This window comes from Petaurus breviceps, unplaced genomic scaffold (genome assembly GCF_028583685.1).
Source record: "Petaurus breviceps papuanus isolate PSGF00001 unplaced genomic scaffold, PetGlider_PUasm1.0 91133, whole genome shotgun sequence".
Classification (NCBI taxonomy): domain Eukaryota; kingdom Metazoa; phylum Chordata; class Mammalia; order Diprotodontia; family Petauridae; genus Petaurus; species Petaurus breviceps.
Genome location: NW_027187419.1, coordinates 71032993 through 71059574, shown reverse-complemented (window position 1 = coordinate 71059574; position 26582 = coordinate 71032993). Strand labels below are relative to the sequence as shown.

At 33.8% G+C, this 26582-nt stretch overlaps 1 protein-coding gene across 3 annotated transcripts in view; it reads right to left on the bottom strand.

The window, feature by feature from the left end:
* NBEA (neurobeachin) overlaps window positions 1-26582 on the bottom strand; it is an 809664-nt gene that overhangs the window by 555250 nt on the left and 227832 nt on the right. For all 3 annotated transcript variants that reach the window (XM_069079971.1, XM_069079972.1, XM_069079973.1), the window contains exons 24-27: window positions 24535-24688; window positions 10766-10946; window positions 8988-9118; window positions 6188-6295 (exon numbers count right to left, since the gene is read on the bottom strand). In XM_069079971.1, coding sequence (XP_068936072.1) covers window positions 6188-6295; window positions 8988-9118; window positions 10766-10946; window positions 24535-24688 — 574 coding nt within the window. The remainder of the gene's footprint in view (window positions 1-6187; window positions 6296-8987; window positions 9119-10765; window positions 10947-24534; window positions 24689-26582) is intronic.

Here is a 26582-nt window from a genome sequence, read left to right as displayed (position 1 = left end):
TCATAGTTTAAATGGACAAACTGGAGGGAATCCAGAGGATATAAGCGACCCAGAACAACAAAGAATCTGAAAACCATACTGCATAAGGAACAACAGTCAAACTGACATTTTTACCTGAAGAAGTCCTACTGTGAAAGGAAGGAGGAAACAAGGCAAAAGTTATAGTTGTAGAATTTATTTTAAAATGATGATGATTGATAATGGGTTACCTTAACACTTTGCAAAGCATTTTGTATGTACTATATTTGTCTCAAGTGAATGGATGTCACACGGAAGAGGAATTAAACTTATTCTCTGTAGCCTCAGAGATAAGAATAAGAGCTAACTAACAAGACTTTGAGGTAGATTTTATTATAAATTATTTTTGTTAGAAAATTCTAATAGTAAGAGCTGTTCCAAAAATGAGATTTATAATGTACCTCACAAAAGTTAGCTGATACTGGTAAGAAATTAATTGATCCATCATGGACTGATTTTGATACTAGGTGGAAAGTAGGGCAAGCTAGATTCTAAGAATCTCTCTTGAGTTACGATTCCTATGATTTTTTAAAAGTTAATTATCAATTAGGAGGTCACATGTAGTAAAGTATTCAACTACCAGTTCAGAAAGACCTGGATTCAAATCCTTCCTCTAATATTGAATAGCTGCCTCTCTTAGCCTCAGTGTCTATATCTGTAAAACAGGGAATGATACCACCAGTTTTCTGTGTGCATCAAATAAGAATCTGTATGTAGTATGCTTTGCAAAATGCAAAGTATTATATAAAAGTCAAGTAAAATTTTTAAAAATTATCATGGCTTATCTTTTTCTGATACTAACATTCAAAATGCAAATATGTAACATCCACATGAAAAGCAAGAGCACAAGAAAAATTCTCTTTCTATTTTTTATAGTACTTATCCCTCTTATTTTCACATATATCTGATCTCTCTGTTGGATGTAAGCTAGAGGGCTTTATCTTTCTCAATGGGATATCCCCAGTGGGAAGCACAGAAAATTGCATGTAGCAGGTGCTTGATTCTGTTGAATTTCATTGTTCAGATTTTACATGAACTTAATGGAATAGATAAATAAGAATCAAGTATTGTTTTTATTTCTTAATGTCAGAGAAAATAATTAGAATATGTAATAACAGAATTAATACTTTTATAAAGTTATAATTTATTTTGAAACTATTAAAAATGGATAATTTCAGCACCCATATCCATATAGTTACTCTGTTAATGCTTAAGAAATGCTCAAAGAACTATTATGTTTAGGAGGCAGAGTGAAGATGGCAGCATAAAGGCAGGGACTAGCTTGGGCTCTCCCAAATACCCCTCTAAACAACCTGAAAATAATGCCTCAAAAATAATTCCAGAGCAGCAGACTCAATAAAAGAATGAGATGAAATAATTTTCTAGCCCAAGACAACTTAGAAGGTAGACAGGAAAGGCCTATCTCACTGGAGTGAGACTGGAGAGGCTCAGCAGGCAAGCCAGCAGCAGGCCTTGGGGGAAACTAAATCAGCAGAACCAATGGATTATGAACTTTTCAGGACACAGACAGAAATTAGACAACTAGTTAAAAGGAGATTATAGAGGAGCCTTTGTTGGCACTGGTTGCAGGACTCTGTCATATTGCCATGGTTCTGGGTCAGAGGTCCAGGGTGAGAGCAGTACTGGTAGGAGCAGGAATGCTGGACACAGTTCCAAGGGAGAAAAGAAAGCTTGTGGCTGCTCACAGACCAGAGCACAGGTCAGAGAAGCAGTGACTATACCTCTCCTTAAATCATACCACCTTGAAAGAACTAAGAACAGAACCTTATGACTAATGTGAAAATGTGTTTAATAAGAATGTATATGTAGAGTCTATATCAGATTGCACACCATCTTGGGAAGGGAGGGAGGAGGCAGGGGGAGAAAATTTAAAGCTTATGGAAGTGAATGTTGGAAATTAAAAATAAATTAATTAATAATAATAATAATAAAACTTACAAAACCCCCAGAACTAGCTCTGAAAACAGCAATACCAAAAACCTGAAGCTTGGGATTAGTGCCCCCTTTACCCCAGGAGCAGAACCCAAATTTAAGATAAAGTTAAAAGTCAAGAAAGAGATTGGGGAAATGAGTAAACAACAACAAAAAAGAACCTGACCATAGAAAATTACTACAGTGATAAAGAAAATCAAAGCATAAAATCAGAAAAAGAAAACAAAGTTAAAACTCTACATCCGAAGCCTCAAAGAAAATTTGCTCTAAATCCTATAATCCACTGTAACACAGCCTCAAACAAAACAGCAGAGCTAAAAAGTAAGGGATAGACAAAACCATTTTAAAATGTAACTGTATTATGGAATGAGAAGTTAGTAAAGGGTTTAACTAAAAGAAAACTTAGGTGACAGAATCACAAACAGCAACAAGCTTTTAAAATTAATACTGCATAATGGGTTTCATATTGCTTGTCTTCTCAATGGGTGAGGGAGGAGAAATGAAGAATTTGAAATGAATGAAATGGAGAGAATTTGGAATTCAAAATAAAGAAATGAATGTAAAAAAAAAGAAAACATGGATACTGCAATAGGACATGTCTGACATGAGCATAAAGCAAACTTCTTGTAAGGTATGGGTTTTTTCAATGATACCCATAAATTTCCTTACTCTCATTAATCTCATTTTTTAAAAGTAAGGCCAATAAAATGTACAGAACTGAATTTTTAAAATTAATTTGCTGATTTTAAAAGAAATTTTAGCTTCATATAGAGATGGCAGCTCCTCAGTTCTTACGTCTGTTTACAAATGTAATCTCCAGCCTCTATGGGGTCCCCAGAATTTATTTTGAAATTCTTTATAATTTAAATCTTCAACAGGGATAAGGGACTGTGCAACTTGTGGTTTCACTGGTATAGGGAACACTCAAGTGAACAAACTTTCTCCAACAATGCAAGTAAGCATCTTCTCTGAACCTTAAGAGTCTTAGAGAATTCCCTAGAGCACCAGAAGTTAAGTGGCTTACCCAAGGTAACACAATATGTGTGAAAGGTAGGACTGGAACCAATGTCTTCCTGGCTCCAGGATCACTTTTTTTACCTACCCTGACAGACTGTCTCTCTTCAATAGGGAGTAAAAAAGGCTGCTTATAGGACTTTTTAAAAGCAAATTTTAGCTACTTTCAAGATACAGATGATCCTTTCACTCTTAAGGTGAAGAAAGGAGATGTCCATTTTCTTCAGAAGTATAAATTGTGGAAGAGCACTGGAAACAATCTCCAAAGAAAACACAACATAGTGAATTGAAAAACAAACTGGACGTGAAATTTAAGTTTTGAGTTTAAGCTTTAATATGGCCACTCACTATTATTTTTGTGATCCTGGGCTAATATATCCCTTAGAACATCACTTTTTTCACCTGTCAAATGAGGGGACTGGAGTAAATTTTAAAGAGCCTTTCCTGGATCTAATCTGTGATTCTATAATAAATTAGTAAAATAATTTCCATTCCTGTTAATTTTCACCAAAAGTCATTTTAACATGGTACAAAATCATCAAATCTAAGCCTTGAAAGAAACTTTAAAGAACAACCATTCCAACTCATAGCTGAACCAAAATCACCTCTATAATTTACTTGGCAAGTGGTCATTCAAACTTTCCTTGATGAACTCCAGTGGTGGTGGGGGGTTAAGGAGTGGAGGGTACAGATGGAATCATTACTTACTGAGGAAGCCAATTTCATTTGTTAATAACTCTAATTGTTGGGAGAATTTTCCTAACAATCTATTTAAACTCTGTCTTCCTATAACTTTCTAATCATGATTTCTAGTTCTGCTTTCTGTAGTTTAAAAGAATTCTAATATCTTGCCCATGTGACAATATTTTTATGCAAACATTTCATTTCACATAAATATTTAAATAATAGCATTCATTTTCTCCTCTATCTTCTTTTCATAGTATCCTCCAAATGATCTTCAAAAGGCATGATTTCAAGGCATTTTACCTTCTTGTTCTCCCAGATCCAGATCCCAGGGACACTCTACTAGATCCTCTTTTCACGTTGACATCAGACAATTAGCTACTACATTATGGGTATATCTAGTCAACCAGTTCTGAATGTATATAACTGTTCTATCAGCCAGCCTATGTCTTTCCATTTTTATGCAATAAAAGAATGAGAGATTATCTACTGCTTTTTACATGCTAGAAAAACCTCTACCTATAGCTTTCCCCAGGCATGGGGAACAATCACTACAATGGTATGGACAAAGGAGACAGGGAGATGGGAATGTCATGGATGAGGAACATCAAGTATGTCAGCATTGTCAGACAAGAATATGTGGGAGTAAAGCATAGAAATACTTGAAAGGTAGGTAAAGGCCGTGTTATGAAGAGCTTTAAATGTCAAATGGTTAATAAAGGTCATTAGAGTTTAATAAACAGGGAGATGATATAGATAGACCTATAATTCAGGAAAATCACTGGCAGCTGAGAGGATGAATTACAGTGGAGAGAGACAGGAGGCAATGAGATGAAATTGAAGACTTACCATCTCTAGGTGAGAGGTTATAAGGATTTCAGTTCAGGTTGTGGTTATATGAGTAGAAAGAAGGGGACATGTGAAAAAACAATTGTGAAGGTAGAAAATAACAAGATTTGGCAATAGAGTAGATAAATGGGCGAGACAAAGAAACTGAGGATGACACTGAGGTTTTTCAGCCCCAGTGATGAGGAAGATAGTTGTACATTCCACAGTGACAGGGAAGTCTAGAAAAATGGAAGATTTAGGGGAATGAGTTCTGTGCATGCTGATTATGAGACACCTATGTAATATCCATTTTTCCATGGTTTTTACAACATGATTGGAATTTGTTCTAGAATCACATCTTCTGTAACTTCATGATCCTAGGATGAAGCTCACTTGGACTAACAGCAATGGCAGTTAGAAATTCTTTATTCCCCTATTAATCTTGGGTACCAACTCCACTGTCCATTTTTGTTCTTTGCAGTTTAAAGACCTTTAGCAAAAGTCTCTTTTTTAAAGACCACTCCCTTTAGCAGAAAAAAATAGACACAGAAAAAGAACTGAGACTCTGACTTTTGTTTTCCATCATCTTATCATTGACCTGAGCAGGGTCTTTACCCCATTTTTCAATCTTCATCTTTTTTCCAATAGAGTTATTATTAAATCCCTTCACCTTCAATTTCTTCCTACTTTAATCCAGTCTTCACACCATTGCTAAAGTAATCTTCCTAATGTTGCAAGTATGGTATGTGGCACCTCTGAACAAAATGTTTCATTACTCTTCACTCTCTTTGGGGTGATGGTTCAATGTTCTCCACAACCAGATTGTACATTACCTTCTGGGCCTTATTTTATATTTTTCCTTTACAAACATTAAGATAATACTCTTCTCTTGCTTAGCTTTCTTAAATCTACACAGGCTATGTGCCATGGCCAACAGTAATTTCCTATCATATCCATTTACTGAAATATTTCTTCTTCCTTCAAAGTCTAGTTCAAATATCACCAACTCCACAAACCCTCATCTTGTACTCTCCTTCCCTTTCCATTTTACTTCTCAGAGTAGTCATTTACTGCTTGTTAAACTACATGGAAAATGTATTTTCTTCAGGCTGTTATTCTAATCAATTTATCTTTTCTCTCCAAGTTCTTTACACATAATTTGAATTTTTGTGTCTAAAATGAGTTAATAGTATTAAGAATTTAACCAGTGCTGAATGTAATAATATGGGGCCAGTGGTAGGAGGAATTTGCTGAAGGGTAGAGCAGAGCCTACAGGAATCTGGGAGTGAGAGCAGCTAGACAAGGTTGGGAGGAGAGTACAGGCTTATCAGTAATTGGTGTTTGTCACTGTGACAGCTAGGCTTGTGTTGGTTTGTGGGAAGGTTAAAGGTTACTGTGGCTCTCTGTGCTGTTATAGCTTATTAATTTCTTTGCTACTATATTGGAATTGGCTTTCTGGTTTGGGGATTCGGTTTTCTGGTGCCAGAATAAATGTTTTGCTTCTGTTTCCTATATGGAGATTCTGTTATATTTTGTGATTGAGCACTATGCCACTATATTTCTAGTGACCGTTGGCACTGTGACTATTGCATTGGTGCTATATGCACCCACATAGATGAAATCATGAGTCCTTAAAGCATCAAAGTAGAAGTTTTTATCAAGTTAAAGAAAAAAACACCCTGTAACTTACCACATCACGAAATACAACTGCACGCAGACGATTAATGTCTACATCCTGAAGGAGTCTATCAGGATCTTTGATAGGAGAAAGATTACCAGGAACACTTTCAAGTGGAGTCTAAAACAATAAATAGAATTCCAACGGGATCATTTATCTAAATCAACTATAAATCTGCATTATAAAATCTTATGAAGTTATATTTTTAAATGCTTTATGTAACATGTTAATATGGCATAGTTAGATAGAATGCTGGACTTGGATTCAGTAAGATGAGGAAAATCCAGAAAGAGAGGGGGAGCACCAAGTTGCAGGCGGGCCTTGAAAGACAGGCAGAAGAATATGAAGTTTACTCAGTGTTTATATTAGATATGCAGGAGTTATAACAATAAAAATGTTATAATTCACCTAGCCAAATCCAATTCTAATCATACCTTGACAACAAAAATATCACAGGGTCATAGTTTGAAAACTGAAGAGACCTTAGAGATCATCTAGTCCAATCATCCATTTTACAAATGGGAAAACAAAGGACTAGGAATGTTAAGTGAATTACCAAAAATCACATAGCCAGTAAGTGGTAGAGGTAGGATTAAAACCCAGGCTCTCTAACTCCAAATCTAGTGCCCTCCTTTATTGTTGTTGTGTTGTTGGATCCTTTTGGTCATGTCCAATTCTTTGTGACCCCATTTGGGGTTTTCTTAGGGAAAATACTAAAGTGATTTGCCTCTTCCTTCTCCACATCATTTTTGTAAATGAAGAACCTCTTATTTAGTGAGTGTCTGAGGCCAGATTTGAGCTCTGGAAGATGACTCTTTCTGGTTCCAAGCCCAGTGCCTTATCCACTGCACCTAGCTGCCCTCAAAGTAATTCCTTAAGAATAATTTGTAAATGAGATTAATCAAATCTACCTCAGAGATTCACAATTTTACAATAGTATTTGGTAATTATGTATTTGCAATGTTAATATTGTATGTTTGGTTGCTGTTGCTGCTTCAGTCATTTCAGTCATGTCCAACTCTGTGTGACCCCATTTGGGGTTTTCTTGGCAAAGACACTAAAGTGGTTTGCTATTTCCTTCTCCACATCATTTTTACAGATGAGGAACTGAAGCAAACAGGGTTAAGTGACTTGACAAGCATCACATAGCTAATAAGAATCTGATGCCAGATCTGAATTCAGGGAGATGAGTATTCCTGACTATCCACTCAAAATCTATGATTTCATCAATATGTATGCTCCCTACACCACTATAGGTCACAATTTCTCCATGTCTTTCCACACTGTATAATTCTCACCATTATCTTTCCTCTACAGGTGATCTTCCAATAAAGTAGAAAATATTACTGTGGTTCTTTTCCAAAAATGTTTTCTGATTGAAATCTTTGGTTTTTACCTCACTAAATTTACCCCTGGATTTTTCTTCTCTTCCCTCCAAGGGTCAATTCTTATAAAAATAATTTAAGAAAAAAGAGAAAAAAATGTTCAAAACCAATCAATGCATTTACAAAATCTGAGACTATATACAAACTTTTTCTTTTTAAATTTCACAATATTTAAAGTTTTTTATTACTATTCTTTCTATTTACATTATTATAGTCACTGTGAATACTGTTTCCTAGCTCTGCTTACCTCACTTTGCATTACTTTATTTAAGTCTTTCCAAGCTTCTCTATGTTCATCATACTTGTCATTTCTTATAACATGGCAATATTCCAAAACATTCATTTCTCATGATTTGTTTAGCTATTTCCTAATCACTGGGCATTCACTTCATTTCTAGTTCTTTGCTACCACAAAAAGTGCTGCTTTAAATATTTTGGTATATATGGGGCCTCCTACAGTTCTTTTATTATCTTGAAGGCATCAATGGAGCATTCAAGATATTCAACTACTAGGGTGGCTAGGTGGCGCAGTGAATAGAGCACCAGCTCTGGAATCAGGAGGACCTGAGTTCAAATCCAGCATCAGATACTTAACACAAAAACTAGCCGTGTGACCTTAGGCAACTCACTTAACCCCAATTGCCCTCCAAAAAGCAAAAAAAAAAAAAAAAGATATTCAACTACTGCCTCATATTTTTTCCCTTTGAACGAAGACAGCTTTTCAAAATATTTCCACAAACTTAAGATAGAAATAATACATACATTAAGAAAGTGATTGTCCCACTCTTCTACTCCGTACTTACCAGCCTACAGATAAATTCTTGTAGAATAATTACAAACTGTATAGTATACAAAGGAGGTGAACTGAGAGGGTGAAAGGCCTAAAGACATGAATATCTGCTGAAGAAACATGAATTGTATTTGTTTTCTAGCATTTTTTTGTGTCTAGCTGTCAAATGGAAGAGGGATTAGTCTTGTTCTATTTGGTTCTGAATTGCCAAGGGAATGGGGGTTGGAGAGCAAACAGGGACAGAAGTTAAGGGAAAAGAAATGAGAGTTCCTGAAAAATTCATTTCAGCTCAATAAAAGAAAAATCTTAACAAATAAAGTTTTCAAAAATTTGAACGGGATGTTTCAAGTCTAATACCCATAACTGAAGATCTTCAATTGGAGGCTTGTCTAAAATGTTGCAAAGAAACTCTTTTTCAGGCACAGGTAGGAGCTAGATAACCTATGACATCATTTTAAATTTTGTCACACACAAAGGAAAGAGATTAGAGTTGAGGAAAAAGACGAAGTGCAAAATTATCAACATTTCAACAATTTTTTTTTCAACAAAATTTCAGAATTTCTCTGCCCATTTCTTTGGTTTACTTTTCAGAAAGATCACCAACACAACCTATTCATGAGAATACAATTTTAGTTACCTTTGAAGTTGCTGCTGCAGTCACACTTTGGGGAACTTCTTGAGGTTTACTGCTGATAAGAGAAGATTTGTTCACCCTTTCCCTTTGCCTCTGTCGACATTCTAAGCAGTTTCTCACAGCAACACAGCAAACTAAAATATATAGAGTATAATAAATCAATAAAAATACATTGTAGCTTTTTAAAATGTTAAGAATAACACTTGCTTATTTCAATGACTAAACTTAAAATTACTAAACCTAAAAACAGTAATAAATGATATATGTTCATTATGATTAGAAAAACACCAATTTCTTAAAGTAATCTGTTTCCAGTATTAGATAAATTTAACATTTAGTACTAAAATGACACTGAGCATAATATTTTATACTCAAGCAAAAATGAGAAGGTAGGCATGCTAATCCTTACCCCTTTCCTCAGGGTAGGTATTGCCTTGCCTACCTATTCTTTCTCAGAGTCTTAAGGACGAAAAATAGAAAGAAGTAAGGCCTCAGAACCAGTTCAAGCTGGTAGACGAGAGTGCTGGCCCTGGAGTTGGGAAAGCCTGAATTCAAATCTGGCCTCAAACACTAACTAGTCTAGTATGATTCTGTGCCAGTCACTTAACCTCTCTGACTCAATTTCTTCATCTGCAAATGGGGATAATAATAACATATGCCTCTTAGGATTATGAGCATCAAATGAGAAGTGCTTAGCATAATGCCTTACCATAGTTAAGTATAATATAAATCCCTATTCCTTTCTTTTCCCCTTAATTTATAGCTGCCAAGAGCCATAACATAAATACAAGCATTAAATGTATACTTAAAATACTGTAGAAAGAAATTGTCCTAATTTTCCAAAGAACAAAGACAGATGAACTGGAAACTTTTTTTTGAAGAACTCTCTGCTTGGTAAAATCATCCAGTCTTTGCCCTGGAAAAAATCCCTCTCCTGTCTAGTCCTATTCCTCTGGCCCCATCTAGGTTGCCTCTAAGTCATTATTCTCCAAGGAAGATCCTACCCCTTCTTTGATAGAGGGAAAGAATCTCTCTATAACCTTACTCTTTTCTGTAAAGTGAGACAGAACTGATATAAGGGTAAAGACTTCCAGTATATTCAAATGGATATTAAAGAGAATGTACATGAGGATTTCCTTTCTGTCTTATTAATATTTAGTCAATTCTATCAGATCCAAATATTAATTAAGGTGGTGTAAATACTGCTGATAATGTTACTGTGTCCTTTTTCACAGGTATCTGGCTCCATTTAAAAATAAAGCAATGATGTTTTTACCCATTAAGAATGGATGGTTCCTTCTAAAAATGAGTCTAGCTCCAACTGCTATGATAGTATAAGAAGATTTCCTAGTGATAATTTTCTGCCTTATAAAAACCTAGGAAACATATTCTAAGCATATGAGAAATAGTGAATCCAGCACCATCCAGTTTTGCCTTTGGACCTAAAGACCAGCTTTATCATATTTTTTTTAAAACCCAGAAAATCTGACTCATTATTGCACTTAAACAAGGTTCAGACATGCATCTCCAATAAACCATTTTTAGCAGAAAACGGTCAAATGCTATGGAGTCTGAAAAATTTTAAATATTTCACAGTAATTTAACCAGACCAAATCTACCAAATCTTAGTAATATTTTTATTCTATTTAAAAATCTTAATAAATTTGAAGTATCACAAGAATAATGTTGTCACATATCCAAAAAAGACCAATTTGTACTATAACTGCACTATATGTACTGAGTTTTAAAACACTGATCAACTCACTACACACTAGACTTACCAAGTCTCAGACACTGTCGCATTAACCCTCCAGAAGACATGTTCTTTTCAGCTTCAATCTCACTAAAATTTAGAGAGCTGGCAAACACCAGGACATCAACCATAGCCATCAGTCGGCTGAGGAAAGTCACTGCTGTCTCAGCTGACATGCCTTGTGTCACTTCAATATTTTCCAATTCCGTCTTTAAAAGAAGCAGTAGTTAGTTATAAGCTTTGTATGTAATACATTACTAAAAGCTCAGTGAATTTCAGTGAACAAGGATTTAGCATATTACGTTTTCAAAAATCTATAAAACAGCATGATCACTTATATAACAATTTGAGATTAAAAAAAAACTTAAATCAGTTGCCTTAAAGTCCATCCTGTTACTATTAGAATTTTTATTTGTTAAAAATGAATTTGAATTTCAAAATTATGACAATAAGAGAAAACTGAAATTATGCCATTTTTTCCATAATTAAGAATAAAAACTGCTATTTGCTCTTAGGTTTCCAATCTCTGTAACAAAAAGTGTTTTGGTCATTTTAAAAAATAACTCTAAGTTAAACAATATGAAAATGGAAAAAAATGTACTGACAAATGAATTAACTTAATGCACTGATACAAAAATAGAAAATACTTATTTATAAAGTATATTAATTTCGTGCCCAATTTGGATATAACTCAACAGTAAGATTAGTATATGTATGGTGTTTACCCCACAATATGCTTGTAAAAGGCACAATAAAAAAAGAACCAGTGGAATTCTGAACTCAGTGAAACAGAGTTTTATTGAAGTATTATGATATTTACTTCTTTTATTTTTTGGCAAATACCAAAAGATTTTCTGTACTAAAGTTGCTAAAATGCGGTCACTTCATGACTTTATATGTGTTTCAATGCAAAAAGAAAGTAATTCCCCGTGCTGTTTTTTTTTCATATTTTTTCAATCTATAAAATCTATGATGAGTCACTATTTTCTCTGGGCTTCAAGGAGCTGAAAAGAGTAATGTTTTATAAATAAAAATTTCTACCATTTGAATTTTCTGCAAATGGTTCATAACAAATAGAATGATTAAATTCACTTTGTTGTAAATTTCTTTACTAGATAGATGTGTAACTACTCTGTTCCATGACATCTCATATTAGGAACTGCCTACCTGCTGAGTAACAGAGATGACAGATAGGTAAGAGAAATGCTTTCACCTGCCTTGATAAAACAGTAAAATTAGTAGTGAACTGACAGCTAAAGACTTATTATTATTATTTGGTTTTTGGAGGGCAATTGGGGTTAAGTGATTTGCCCAAGGTCACACGGCTAGTTTTGGTGTTAAGTGTCTGAGGCCGGATTTGAACTGAGATACTCCTGACTCCAGGGTCGGTGCTCTATTCATAGCACCACCTAGCCTCCCCTAAAGACTTATTTTATTTCAGTTAAACTATTTTATCTATCATAAAACTAGAATGAAATCTGGACAGCTTTTATTTTGTAGCTGACTTAAAATAATAAGCTAATGCAGTCAGTATACAATGAGGGAGAAGTTTTAAATATTACATATTTAATTATTATATAAAATGTTTGCTAAGGGATTTGAAATATCTCTTTATCCCAAATTAGAATACTATGCATACCAATGAGATAAAAACAGACATGCTATAAATCCAAATGCCAGTTACCATAAAATCATTCATTCAGTTAAATGTTTTCCTTAATAACTACATATTTATTATTTTATAATTAAATTATTTTAAGTAATCACTAGTACATACTATATTAACCAATGAACAATTATTTCACTTTATGATATAAAAAAACTTAAAAGGAAAAGCAAAAATTTCATGGTCTACAAGAGATTTAAAACATACTGTAATAAATAAGATATCAGACTTGAAATTGAGATATCTGTGCTTGAATTTGCCTTAAATTAATGCTAGATGCAAAATAATGGACAAGTCATTTATTCCCTTAGAGCTGCACTACAGTTTCCTTTTCAGTAAAGGAGAGCCAAAAATATTTATGCTATCTACCTCAAAGGGTAGCTAGATTCCACAGTGGATAAAACATTGGGTATGGAATCAGAAAGACTCATCTTCTTAGGTTCAAATCTGGCCTCAGACATTTATGAGCTGTGTGACCCTGGACAAGTCATTTAACCCAACTTGTCTCAGTTCCCTCATCTGTAAAGTGAGTTGGAGAAGGAAACAACAAACCACTCCAAATGAGATCACAAAGACTTGGACATGACTGAAAAAACTGAATAACATCTGCCTCAAAGATGTGTTGTTAAAAACACATTTTATAAACCTTAGACAGCTATACAAATGGGAGTGAGGAAGATGAAGAAGAGGATGAACACCATAGGATTATAGATTAGAGCTAGAAAGGACCTCAGAAGTAATCTAGTGTAACCTATCCATTTTAGAGATGAAGAAAACGAGGCATTTGGAGATTAAATGATTTGCTCCAGGTCACAAAGTTAATAAATGTCATATCTGAACTCAAGTTCTTTGTCAACAGAGAATATTCTTTCCATTATGTTCTTTCTCCCAGAAGCAAGATTTTGCAACCAATTTCCTACAAAGAACAGGAACGCCTGACTATTGTTTTGTTTTAAAACAGATTGAACTATTTGTCTAATTGTCTAATCTATGCAGAAAATGCCATCTACTTATTTTTATTAGTGTATACTTACATTATAATAGTGTTGCTTTATGGAGATATTGAGTACTTAGTACAACAGACTCTAACCTTAAAATATTTGAGAATGGATAATTACCAATTTCTAATTACAAAGACTGATACCAAATATCTTAATATATGCATTCCCACAAAATAAGCACATGAATACATCTTTAAATTGCCCTTTTAAAAAAAAGTCACATGATAAAACTTTACATAAATAAAAAGCAGTGGTATCTGATTTACCTCTCTCAATAGGTTTACTTTTAAAATACTAAGGTACTACATTTTGCAGTGAACTTCCCTTAGCTGGAGCTTGCTACCATAATACTTGGCTGAACCATTTTGGGGAGTGTATTTAATTTGATCTTTGTGGAAAATAATAAACTATTAAACAATGTACTGGTAAAGTAATAATCTTCATGAAACTTTATTTTAAATATACCAAATAAGTTGCATATATGATATGGCAACTCAAAAACAGAACCACGCCAAAAATAATAAATATTTAAAACTAAAAAACTGAAATTTACAGCAATAATACTAACCTTAGAACCCTGGACATGCATTAGACAAAACAGACAACAGATCAAAACAGTACAAGAAAAAGAAAAATATTAAAATCAAATGAAAATACAATGTAAAATTGAAACAAATATTTTGAAACTATATAATATTTTTATTAAAAGTAAAAATGTTCACTTGTGTGAAATAAAAGTTCCCAATGAAAAAGAATATACTTTTAAAATACCACTAGCACTTTGTTTCCATTAAAAAGACTCTTCCCAAGTGGCAACATATATGGATATTTGGGGGAGGGGTAGTAGTGGGGCAGACTGGATCTGCGACTTCATTTATGTAGGAAGTTCCTTGTAAATACTTTCTTATACCAGGAGAGATCAGAAACTTCTCTGCACTTGCAGTCACAGGGAGTAGACTGGGACACTGAGAGATTACATGATTTGACTAAAGTCATCTAGCCAGTATGTGGAAGGGGTGAGACTTGAAACCAGGTCTTTCTTCCTGGCTCCAAGACCAGTTCTCTATCTACAACATCACACTACCTTTCCTATATGTGTTTCTATATATTTATCAGTCTGCACATGTAAAACTTTACAAATAAACAGTTCACTTTCCTAGTAAAGTACTGGTGAAATATTCAGAAACTAAATGATATACTCTAATATTAACATAATCTCTCTGCAAAAGCCAAGCATAAAATAAGTTGGGGAGATATGTAGTTTATTCCTGATTTGTATATGACAAGAAGGGTTCAAGGTTATTTTCTCAAACCTCCTGAGTCTATCCTACAAAACCAGATCATGTACTAGAGTAGATGCCAATTTACAGGCCTCTGGGGTCATACTGTATCAAGAATCATTTTCCTACAACAGAAAAAAAAAGTTTTGTGTGTAAGATGAAACTTGAATTTTTCTTCTAGGATTGCCACAAGCTCGTAATTTTATAATTCCTAATATAAATTACCAAAAAAATTAAACTAATTATACCCACAATTTTGAATATCATTAAGTCTCTTCTCTGCTCATGGTAACCAATATCTTTGAAAAGAAGAAAGCATTTTCTTTTCATGACATCTTATGGTATATAAATCATCTAAAATAATCACACTGAGAATTAATGTGGCCCATTCAATACCACAGAAAGCAGATATTATTTCTAACATATTTAATCCACCAGCTAAACCTTACATTGCCAACTATAAGATAGAAATTAACAGAACATAAAATCATCAGTTTTATTTTGGTTCCTATCACAGGATGATCATAAAGGTATTTCATATTATGTGTAAAGCTTCTGAGGATTCAATACTTTTGTTTTTATCTTTTTTCTTGTAACATTAAACTCTTAGAAAGCCCAAGATAGAAATACATGCATTACCTTCTAGATAAAAAGAACATGCTATAACTCTTACATAACATTTGCCATTAAATACCAGTATTCAGAATGGCTGAGGTCAACTGTCATTCAGAGACTTCATATAACAGAACTAAGTATAGTTCCTTGTACATAAAAGATACTGTGAACTTAATTTCTGTGAATTATGCAATTTGTAGATAATTTATTCCTTTATCTTTTCTTTCCAGCTAGTTGCTGATTATTACTCACTATCATTTGGAGCAAAAAGTAGGAAAGGTAAATGAGAGGGTTCAACTGACCAGTCACCCTTACCTCAAGTGTTCAGTTTGGTACTCTCCCTTGCCCTCCTCCCCATTTCCTCTCCTCCCCAGGTTATACAGTCAATCTAAATACTTCGTAGCAGGTCTTTTAAACATTTTGGTGGAGATAAACTGAAAACATTTATCTAAAATTAGGTCTTCATATTATTTTCCCAAGTCAAAATTATATCCTTTAGCAAAGATATGTTTAAATAATTGAAAAACAAAACCAAACCATAATGTGTAAGACAAGATTTCTTGCCCCCCAAAGGAAGAACTAGCATTGATGAAAGGGTAGAACTTTCAGAAAAGAAAATCAGCTCATTATATTTCAATAAATAAAAAGAAACCCTCTTCCAAACAGCTGCTGAAAAGATGGAATGAACTTTTCAAGAATTACTAAGTTCTCATTGCTAAAACTCTTTTTTAAAAGGAAATCTCCATGGAATCTATATGATAATTGTATTCCTTAGTGGTTGATAGGCTTCCAATGTTTCTGTATTCATTTGTTTATTTCCCTTTTTTTCAGCTTTCTGCGCCTTTAAATTAAATTTAAAGAGTCTCTTCTCTTTCTTTTAGTAGTCTCATATTACATTTTACCAAAAGTCCTACAGACTTATAGGCAGAAACTAAAACTAAGTCTGCAAACAGTACAAATGATGCCTCACATAGACTCCAAATGAGGGAAGATAAAACTTAAATAAGAAAAGGAAGAATGTCTGTGGCTCTTTTTGAAAAAAAAGGTAATTTATTTATGATGTTGGCAGTCAAGATGCACAAAATGGCATAACTATCAGCATTCCACTGGAGAAAGTGACTGAAAAAATAGGGGGGATACATAATGCTAAAAGTTACTGCAGCAAAATTCTTAATCACTATGGTGATCTACTTGGACAACAAGATAAATGCTTCAAATTCCAATCTAGTGAGGTAAAAAAATTAAAGCAAAATTAGACTGGGAGAATCAAATATATCTTTAACCAAAATGACAACATGTATCAGAATATTCATTATGAAATGGACAAATAAACATTCAACTAAGATAGGTATTATGTTAGTGTTATAAATTATGTTAATTTAAAACAAGTAATTTTTCGTTAATTTGATATAATAGAAAAAGTCCTAACTTATAGTCAAGATACCTGGCTTTATTTAAATTCTGGGAATTTTAGTACATGTGGTCATGTTCAACTCACTTTAGTTTTCCTAAGCCCTAATTTCTTCCAAAGAAAAGGTAAAAATGCTTATTTTTTTTTATTTTGCAAGATTGTTGTGAAAAAAATATCTTCTTAACTTTAAATATTACAACCAAAAATGAGCTATTTTATACTATTAACATCTTAAAACTTGAAAATATTTCATTGTGTGATTATTTCATCATAAAAAATAATTTTAAAGTAATCTACTGCTGGCATTGTGTAAAATCACCTTTAAAATAAAACTGATTCTAAACTATTAAAACTAAATAACTAAATATGATGATCACATAGAGAACAACAAAAAAGTGTTTGGGGGGTCATAAGAATACAGCAACATATAAACAATAAGGACTTCTGAAGAACAGTAAGAAAAGATGTCAGAAGGAGATGAGGAAGGCATGTGGCAAGACTGGGGGATGACCATAATGCTTCACTGGTACCCTTGTGATATTGGGAGATGCCCTTGTAGCCAACAAACGTTCAGGAGCACATGAATAGTATTCTCACAGGGTTAACAGGAATAGATGGGCTGGGATCTACATTAATGGAAGAAATTTCTAAATCGAGGAGGCCACAGTTCCATTTAAGCATCTGAATATACAACATACAATTTTTATACTCTTATAATTTCACTGTATTTTGAGCATTTGTTAAAATACTTTAAGTTGGGGTGGCCAGGTGGCTCAGCGAGTAAGAGCACCGGTTCCAGTGTTGGGACGACCTGGAGATTGAATCCCGGGCTCAGACGCTCAGCACCACACCCAGAAATAACTGGCCGGGTAACCTTGAGCAAGTTACTTAACCCCAATTGCTTAAAAAAAAAACACACACATTAAGTCACAAAGGCATAGTGACAAAATTGACTAAATGCAATCATATCCAAGTTTTAAAATTATTTTTTTTTCATTTTGCAACATAGCCCATGGAACTCCCATTGAGGAACTAGGTATTAGAAAATCAGAAATTCTTTGTCTCATAAGACAGAGATTTTAAAAACACAAGCTCCTTAAAATTTCTTTTTAGGAAAGAAAAGAGAATGGAATAAGCATTTAGATAGTACCAGCTATGTGCCAGATACTGGTCAAAGTGCATTTTCTACAAATGTTATCTCATTTGATTGTCACAACACCCCTGGATGGCTAGCTATACATTTATTTATGGAATAACTTTTTATTTTAATATGATACTCTAAGATTACTTAATATTCCTTCAACTTAGGTGTAGTAGGAGGAATGTTTGATTTTGACTCAGTGGAACACTAGGTTAAAAAACAGCTTCTAATATTTATTAGCTTTTTGACCAATGATGAACAAGTCACTTAAACTTCCTTAAAAATAAAATATTAATAAAGACAACCTGTGATGCCTAACACAGTTAATGAAAAAAAAATAAAATTACATAATTTTATGTTGAGCATTGTACAAACTTTGAAGTGATTGGTTTATAATTGTCAACTATGACCATTATACTACACATACGGACTACATAATTATTTAATACAACCTTTAAAATGGAATTAGTAAGTCATTTAATTTTATGTGACCATAAATATATACTCTTAGTGAACCTTCCCTATTGAAATTACTTTGCAATCTTATAATTTTGTGTTTTGTTAAATTTGCACATGCTTTATTCTTCTAGTAGAATGCAACTTCCTCAACACAGGTAGTACTTCATCTTTCCCTCAGTATATCTTCAACAACTAGCACTGTGCCTTGTGCATATTAAATGCTTAATAAATGAGGAATTAAATTGAATTATGTCCACAATGTCAAACAGTCAGTGAATAGTTGCTGTAATCCTAAAATTCCTGTAATCTATAATTGACTATACAAGGGCATTTTAATCTCTCCATGAACTTTTTTTCTTAAAAATTTTTCCTGTACTGCCTAGCACTCTTGTATGGTTCTTATCCCTGTTTTCCATTATTATGGAGTAAAGTTAAGGAAGATATTAAAAAAGGAAAAAATAAGTAAGTAAAACAGCAATTTTGTTATAAAAACAAAAAATAAGATTCAGAAAGAAATGATGGGGCAGTCATTTGTTCAGTTTTGGGATTTTAGTTTAATTTGGTTTTTAAAGCATCCTAGTGGTTTTAAAAGACATATATAGAGTGTCCCAAAAGTCTTAGTACAGTTTTGAGCTTCAACAGCTTGTAAGTACAAAAAGACCATAGGCACAGCATATATGTGTGTTTGACTGTATGTGCATACATACACATATACATATATACATACGCATATATGTGTATATGTACACACATAAAACTATAAAGAGATCTATATCAACACATATTTAAATACACATATTATTAAAATTCCATTGTTAGTCAATTTTTAAAAAAATTTCTATAAACCCTGGTAAGAAATTATGCCTGCTGCATTAGAATGGGAAGTTGCAGAGAAAAGATGTTATAGTAGGCCTGTTCAGTAAATACTCCATTCCTTTTCTCCCTCCATCAATTAGTTCTTTATTCATGGCTTCCTTGCTCCTATCATGTTTCAGTTGCCCTTGTAATGACTGGCTGTGGTTTGTGTTCTTTTGCTCTCTGGCCACATGCTTTCCTAACAGGGTGTTAAATGGCAGTGGTAGCGTTCCCCAGCAAGCACATCAAGGGCTAAAAGAAGGGAGAAAAGGAAAACAAGCTGCCTGCCACCAATGCTGGCATATTTGAAAAAAATAGTCTTCCTAACAACTAACATAAACTATAATTTTTGTGACCACAATTATGGGGGCAAGGCAGTAGAGTATGAATATAGGAAGACAGCCATGGCTTCCAAGAGTCTTAAAAGGGCATCAGTCTCTATCTCTCTTCGACTTTCTGCAGGCACTTCATTGAGGCAGAAACAAAAGCTCTGGGCTGACATTTCTAAGTGGGCACCTTATAGGTAACCTCCATGATGGCACTGTCTATGGGTGTCTGCATTGTTCCAAGTTATAAGGGAATGAAACCTATAGAAACTTGCTGTAATTACTATATGAGTCCATGCTGGGAGGTACATGGGAAAAACAAAATGAAACAAAAGGGTTCAGACAATTATTACTGTATTGTTATAAGACCACAGACAGTCATATTCATGAGAACACCACCTAAGCACTTCCTTACTTTAGGTATTGCCTTAGAGGTTGAAGAACTTTGGTAGACCAAGGTCATATGACCTTCACAATCTTTCTTCGAAATACTTAAACTAAAGGCCTAGTCTGAATGATATATTATCACAGTACAGAGCTGATCTTAAAATCTCAAAGACAATTCCAAGGGAATACAAGCTTTGGTTAATCTTACCACACTGAAAAGATTTTTACTCCTGTGCTTGTTGCCCTAGGACCGAATAATCAAAGTTTAAAGAAGTTCATCATTAGAAATTTGACTTCCAAATGATTTTTTTTAAGGGAAGACTATTTAATAAGGTGCAAAAGTGTTGCAAATCAAAGGTATTTAAATGTGTAGCAGTAGTAATTGAAATAATGATACATATCATAGAGAATAAGGTTCTGCACTTAAGAGTTAGGAAGAACTTCATTTAAATTTCACCTCAGACACATTATCTGTAAAAACAAGGTAAAACAAGGGGAAAAAAAATCACTTAACTTTCTCAGTCTGTTTCTTTATCTGAAAAATCTGTATAACAGTACCTGTAGCAAGTACTTCATTGAGTTGCCAAGAGGATCAATTGAGACAATCTATTTTTTAGAATTTAAAGTACCAAAAGATGGAATACAGTATTCAATAAACTCTAGAACACAAACTATGTAAGAAAGATTCTGTCAGACAAAAACTGCTAGGAAAATTGGAAGGTACATTGGCAGAAATAAAGTTTAGACGAGCATCTGATACCATATAGCACAAAAAGCTCGTAACAGTTATGAGATCAAAATACAAAAAGGTCATTTTGCTTTTTTTTTTTTGAGAGGGCAATTGTGGTTAAGTGACTTGCCTAAGGTCACACGGAGTGTGGTGTGTGTGTGTGTGTGTGTGTGTGTGTGTGTGTAACATGTTGAGTGTCTGAGGCCAGATTTGAACTCAGGTCCTCCTGACTCCAGGGCTGGTGCTCTACTCACTGCACCACCTAACTGCCCCAAAAGGTCATTTTTCTTAATAAAAAATTTATGGTAGAATGGAAGGTTATGCCTCTCAAAACCATAATTAAAGAGGAAACACATAAGAAAAAAATAAAGATCATAAAAGATGAGATGGACAACTCTGAATAAATAAAATTAAAAAGTTTTTTTTCATTAACAAAAGCAACGCAGTTAATGTAAGAGAAACAAACTACTGGGAAAATGCTTGTAGCAAACACATCTGATAATCAAATTTTGATTTTCAAGATATATAAGGAACTGACCAAAAAAATGACCAAAAGTCATTCCCCAATACATGGTCAAAAGAGATGAAAAACAGAAAATCACAAACCATAATGACATGAAAAAAAAGTTAAAAATCACTAGTTAAGTTATTAAATTAAGATATCTCTGAGCTTTAACCTCACATCCCTCAAAGTGGAAAAGATGACCAAAATTAATGTTGATGGGACTAAGACAATATACATGTAACACACGGTTAGTTGTGAACAGTACAATCATTCTGAACAACAATTTTGGATAATATAAGAAAAGTTACTTAAGTATTACTATCCTTTCATCCAGTAATGTCCCCACTGGGCATTTATCCCAATGAGATCAAAGTTAGAAGTTCTGATTACACAATAAAACATAGCTACAGTTTTTGTTGTTACAAAAAAACTTGAAATAAAGTAGATGTCTATAAACTGAAAAATGACTGAACAAATTGTATAAAAGAATACAATGAAATGTTACTGCAATATAAGTAATGCATGTGAGAAATTCAGAAGGCAAACATTCTGAAGTTTGTGTAAACTGTTGAAAACTGAAGTAAAAATAACCAGAAAAGCAATCTAAACAATTCTTATATTAATGTAAACAAAACCACTAAAAGACAGCCAAAATTTGATTAACTGTACTGATCAAATTTGGTCACAAATTACTTAATTAGTCAACTAACATTTATCAAGGACCCACTATGTGCCAGGGATTGTGCTAAGCACTGGGGATACAAAGAAAAGGGAAAAATAAACTCTGCTCTCAATAACAGCCTAATGGTAGAAACAACTTACAAACAACTATTTACAAATAGCATATATACAGTATAAACTTGAGACAATCTCAAAAGACAGGCACTAAGATCCCATCCAGAAGATGGGATTTTAGTTTGGATTTGTAGGAAGCCAGGCTAGCTAAGAAGCAGAGAAGAGGAAGGAGAATGTTCCAGGCATGGAAGAAAAACAGTGAAAATATCTAGATTCTAGAGACTGCATTGTTACTGAATGTCCAGATATACAGAGAAGAGAAAGTAAGACTGAAAATGTAGGGAGGGATTATGTTATGAAGGGCTTTAAAAACCAAACAGAGGGTTTTTTTATTTGATCATGAAGGTAACCCGGAGCTAGTGGAATTTTTTGAGTAGAGGAGTGACATAATTAGACTTGTGTTTTTTAAAAATATGTTTTACATCTGAGTGAAGGATGGATTGAAATAGGGAGATTTAAGTCAGAAAGATCAACCAGCAGGTTACTGCAGTTGTCAAAAGCCTGAGGTAATGATGGCCTGCACTGGGGTGGTGGCAATATCAGGTGAGAGAAGGGGATATGTAAGAAATATGCTGCAAAGGTAAAAATGACAATTGATTGAATATATGGCAGGGAGGTGTGAGAAAGTGAGAAAGTAAGTATGACACTTAGGTTGTAAGCCTGGATAACTGGGAAGATGGTGGTACCCTCAACAGTAATAGGGAAGTTAGGAAGAGAGAAGGGATTGAAAAGAAAGATGATGAGTTCAGTTTGGAACATGGTGAGTTAAAGATGTTTATAAGACATCCAGTCAGAGATGTCTAATAGTCAGCTGGAGATGTAAGACTAAAAAGTTCAAAAGAAAATGAGAGGAAAAGAAGTACCTTCTCAAAGAGTTTTGCCACTAAAAGGAGGGTGATAGCTAGTGGGGAAAGATGGAGCTAGTGAAGATTTTCTAAATTATTTGATGATGAAATATACCTCCCTCCTCCAAATAGACAGCACTGAAAGCAGAGATGTGGAACATAAAACAGTGGAGATAGTCATTGTGTCAATTAGTTTTGCTTAAATGTTTCTCTTTCTTGTGAAGGGGACAGATAGGGATAGAACAACCCATTATTAATCACCTACTAGGTGCCAGGTATGGTGCAAAGCAATTTACAAATATGATCTCATTTGATCTTCACAACAATCCTGTGAGGTAGCTGCTATTATTATCCCCACTTTACAGTTGGAGAAACTAAGACAGACAAAAGATAAGTGACTTGTTCAGGGTCACATAGCTAATATGTGTCTGAAACAAGATGTGAACTTTTATCTTCCTAACTCTTGGCCCCAGGGGGGTTTAAGATGGTGGGAACAGGTCAGGGGAAATGACTTTGGTATGAAACAAAACGCCAACAATAAAACTTTTCAAAACTACTTAAAATGCTGTATAAATGCCAGGTGTCCCACCTCCTCCACACCCCTAGCCAGACTGGACCTGGTTAATATACTATGAAGGAATTGCCTCTACCAATGAAATCTGGTGTCTGTCCTGAAACTTCCAATTGCCTAGGAGAATGAGACCTTTAAGTGACTTGCCCAGAATGACAACTAGTATATGTTCAAAGTCTTCTGGAGTCCAAGACCAGTATTCTAGTCATTATATTATTTTATCTAAATTATTATTAATAACTATGGTAGTAAAATCCATTTGACATGGGGAACAGACATGAACTGGTTTCCTATAAGAATGAGAGACATGTGGGAATATGACCACCACCACCACAACAACAAAGGCCTTTTGGCAGGCATGTGTCCAAAGGGTTTCTGATATACCAAAAAGAATATACAAGGAGAAATAATCCTAGCCTTCCTCATCCAGGTTGGCAGAATCTGTAATTTACTTTGAAATAAGTAGGGATATGTTAATTGTAAAATAAAGATAGTTGATTTACTTTTTGTACACACAAAATTATAAATCACATATGCCTTTTAAATTTATATTTTACTAAAAGCACATAATTATATACAGTGTGGAGAAAAGATTAAGTGTATACAGTACTAAAATTTATGTTAAAAAATGTAAATAAAGCTCCTTTCAACATTGGTATTAGAAGTAATTCAACGAGGAGTTTTCAAGTACGTGAAGCTCTTCTTGTCAATGAGATAACTTTACATTATTTTAAGTATCAGACTTTGGCAATGGTTGGAAATCCAGAAAATATGAGGATTAGGGAATTCATTTACCAAGAAACTGAACCAAAAGGTAGTTTTGCCAATAAGTTCTCTCATATGAAATTAGCTTGGTTCCATTTGTAAAATAATTTACTAGTATATCTGAACATGTGTAACATTACAGAAAAAAAATGAGAAGTCTCTAAGCATAGTTCTTCCCTGTTATTATATTTATGAATATCATTTAAAGCAGTTGATAGAATTCAACTAGGATTTTCATGTGTGTGAAACTCTTCCAATCAATGAGATAACTTTACATTATTTTAAATATCAGATTTTGGAGATGCTTGAAAATTTATAAAACATGAGAGAGTACTGGAGAATTTATAAGACAAAAGCTCATTCATTTGCAGCAAAGACCACCACAGAAAAGCTCCTAGTGGTATAATTTTAGAATACGGCCACTAGATGGAAGTATTGTACTTACAGTTGGAGATGTAGCAGCAGAGAGCAAAGGTAAAATTCCTCCACAAGCAATGATGATGTTGTCTACCATCTGAGAAATGAGGTGAATTGTGTTGTGTACAAAAATAATATTTTCATTGCTATTGACAAAATCCATTACAGACTTTGTGGAATGGCTACAAAAAAAAAAAACGAGAAAAACTTCATGAATGAACACAAACTTAATTTAGGGAAAAATGTAACTTCATACTTTTATACTACTTTATCACTAAAGTTTACTGCCTAATTTGAAATATATCATATCTAAAATTAAATTACAATATTACTTTATTATAAGCTCCAAATACATATAAATTGTGAGCATCAAAAAGACATATAGATTAAAATTAGCATCTGTCGGTATATTATTAAAAAAGGAACACCTGAACAAAAATATAATGTATGGCTTAACTTCAAAAGTATACAACTGTAACACTATATTTTTTTCCTATGGACTACAGGTGTCAGAGAAATAACTAATTTCGTTCATTTGTTTTTTAAAGAGTCAAGGTAACTGGGGTTATACCAGACAAACAAATGTTTGATTAATAACAGAATTCTCCACTTTTCAGTCAATTTTACTCATGCCATGTGGATAGATACCACAGATAATTAGTAATATACAGCCAAATTAACAGATTTCGAGCCCCATGTGAGTCGGTTTCAGAACCAATGATTAGGTCTCACAGCACCATTCACAGTAGCCATTGAAATTACAGAGATTACACATTGTTTCTAGTATAAAATACAAACTCTTTTTGGCATTTAAAGCCTTTACAACCTAGACCCATTGTTACTTGCCTCCTACAGATCAGCCAAACTACACTTGGTATTTCTTACATAAGACCTTCCATCTCCATTCTTTAAGTGTTTTTACTGGCTGTCCATCCCTAGAAACAATTCTCTCCACACCTCTGACTCTTTAAATCACTTGCTTCCTTCAAGAATAAAATCAAGTACCACCTTTTACATAAAGCATTTGTTCCTAGTGCCCTTCCTTGCAAAGTTACCTTATATTAATTTCACATATATTCCCTATAAACTTATTTTTGTCTTCCCCAGTAGAACATGAGCTACTTGAGGGCATAGAATGTTTCAATGCTTTTTATTCCACATGCTTGACACACAATAAGCACATAAAAAACACTTAATGGTCGATTAATGATTAGAGGAGAAAATTAAGTCACTGTTTGATTAAAAAGGCCAGTGATTTCCATACAATGATGAATGTATCAATACTTCTGTATCCCAAGATCCCAAAAAAGTCAATGTGCCACTCCTAGACACTTAATGATGAAAGAGAATAGCCACAGGATAGACAAAATATGGTCTGAACTCAACTGAATATAATGTGAGTATTGATAACTTTAAAAGATGAGCTTATTTTAAGCAAAAAAGTTACTTGGCAAAATTTTATTTTTTTCAAATGTATACAGTAATAAAAATATGTAGAACGTCACAGTCATAAAAATAAGTGCAGAGACTAATTCAAAATTGTTATGTAAACAGGTATATCATGAGAAATTGATACTAGAATGCAAAGACTGTGTTAACTTATTTCAAGTTATTTTCTTTTGAAGAAATTATATCTAAACTGATATATGCTATTTTGATAAGATAAGCTCTAAAATGCTAGCTATGGGCTTATCTTTTAATTCATCTAAACATTTTCACATGATTTAATTAAAACAGAAATTTAACTTAACACATAAATTCTCCTGAGCTGTCTAAAACATGTATTTCTTTATTCATTCTTAATAAAAAAGAAAGAACAGAGACAGGGTGGCTAGGTGGTGCAGTGACTAAAGTGCCAGACCTAGAGTCCGGAGGACCTGGGTTCAGATCCGGTGTCAGACACTTAACACACACATACAAAAAAACCTAGCCGTGTAACCTTGGGCAAGTTACTTAACCCCAATTGCCCTCCCAAAGACAAAGAGAGAGAAAGGAAGAAAGGAAGGAAGAGAAGGAGGGAGGGAGGGAGGGAAGGAAGGAAGGAAGGAAGGAAGGAAGGAAGGAAGGAAGGAAGGA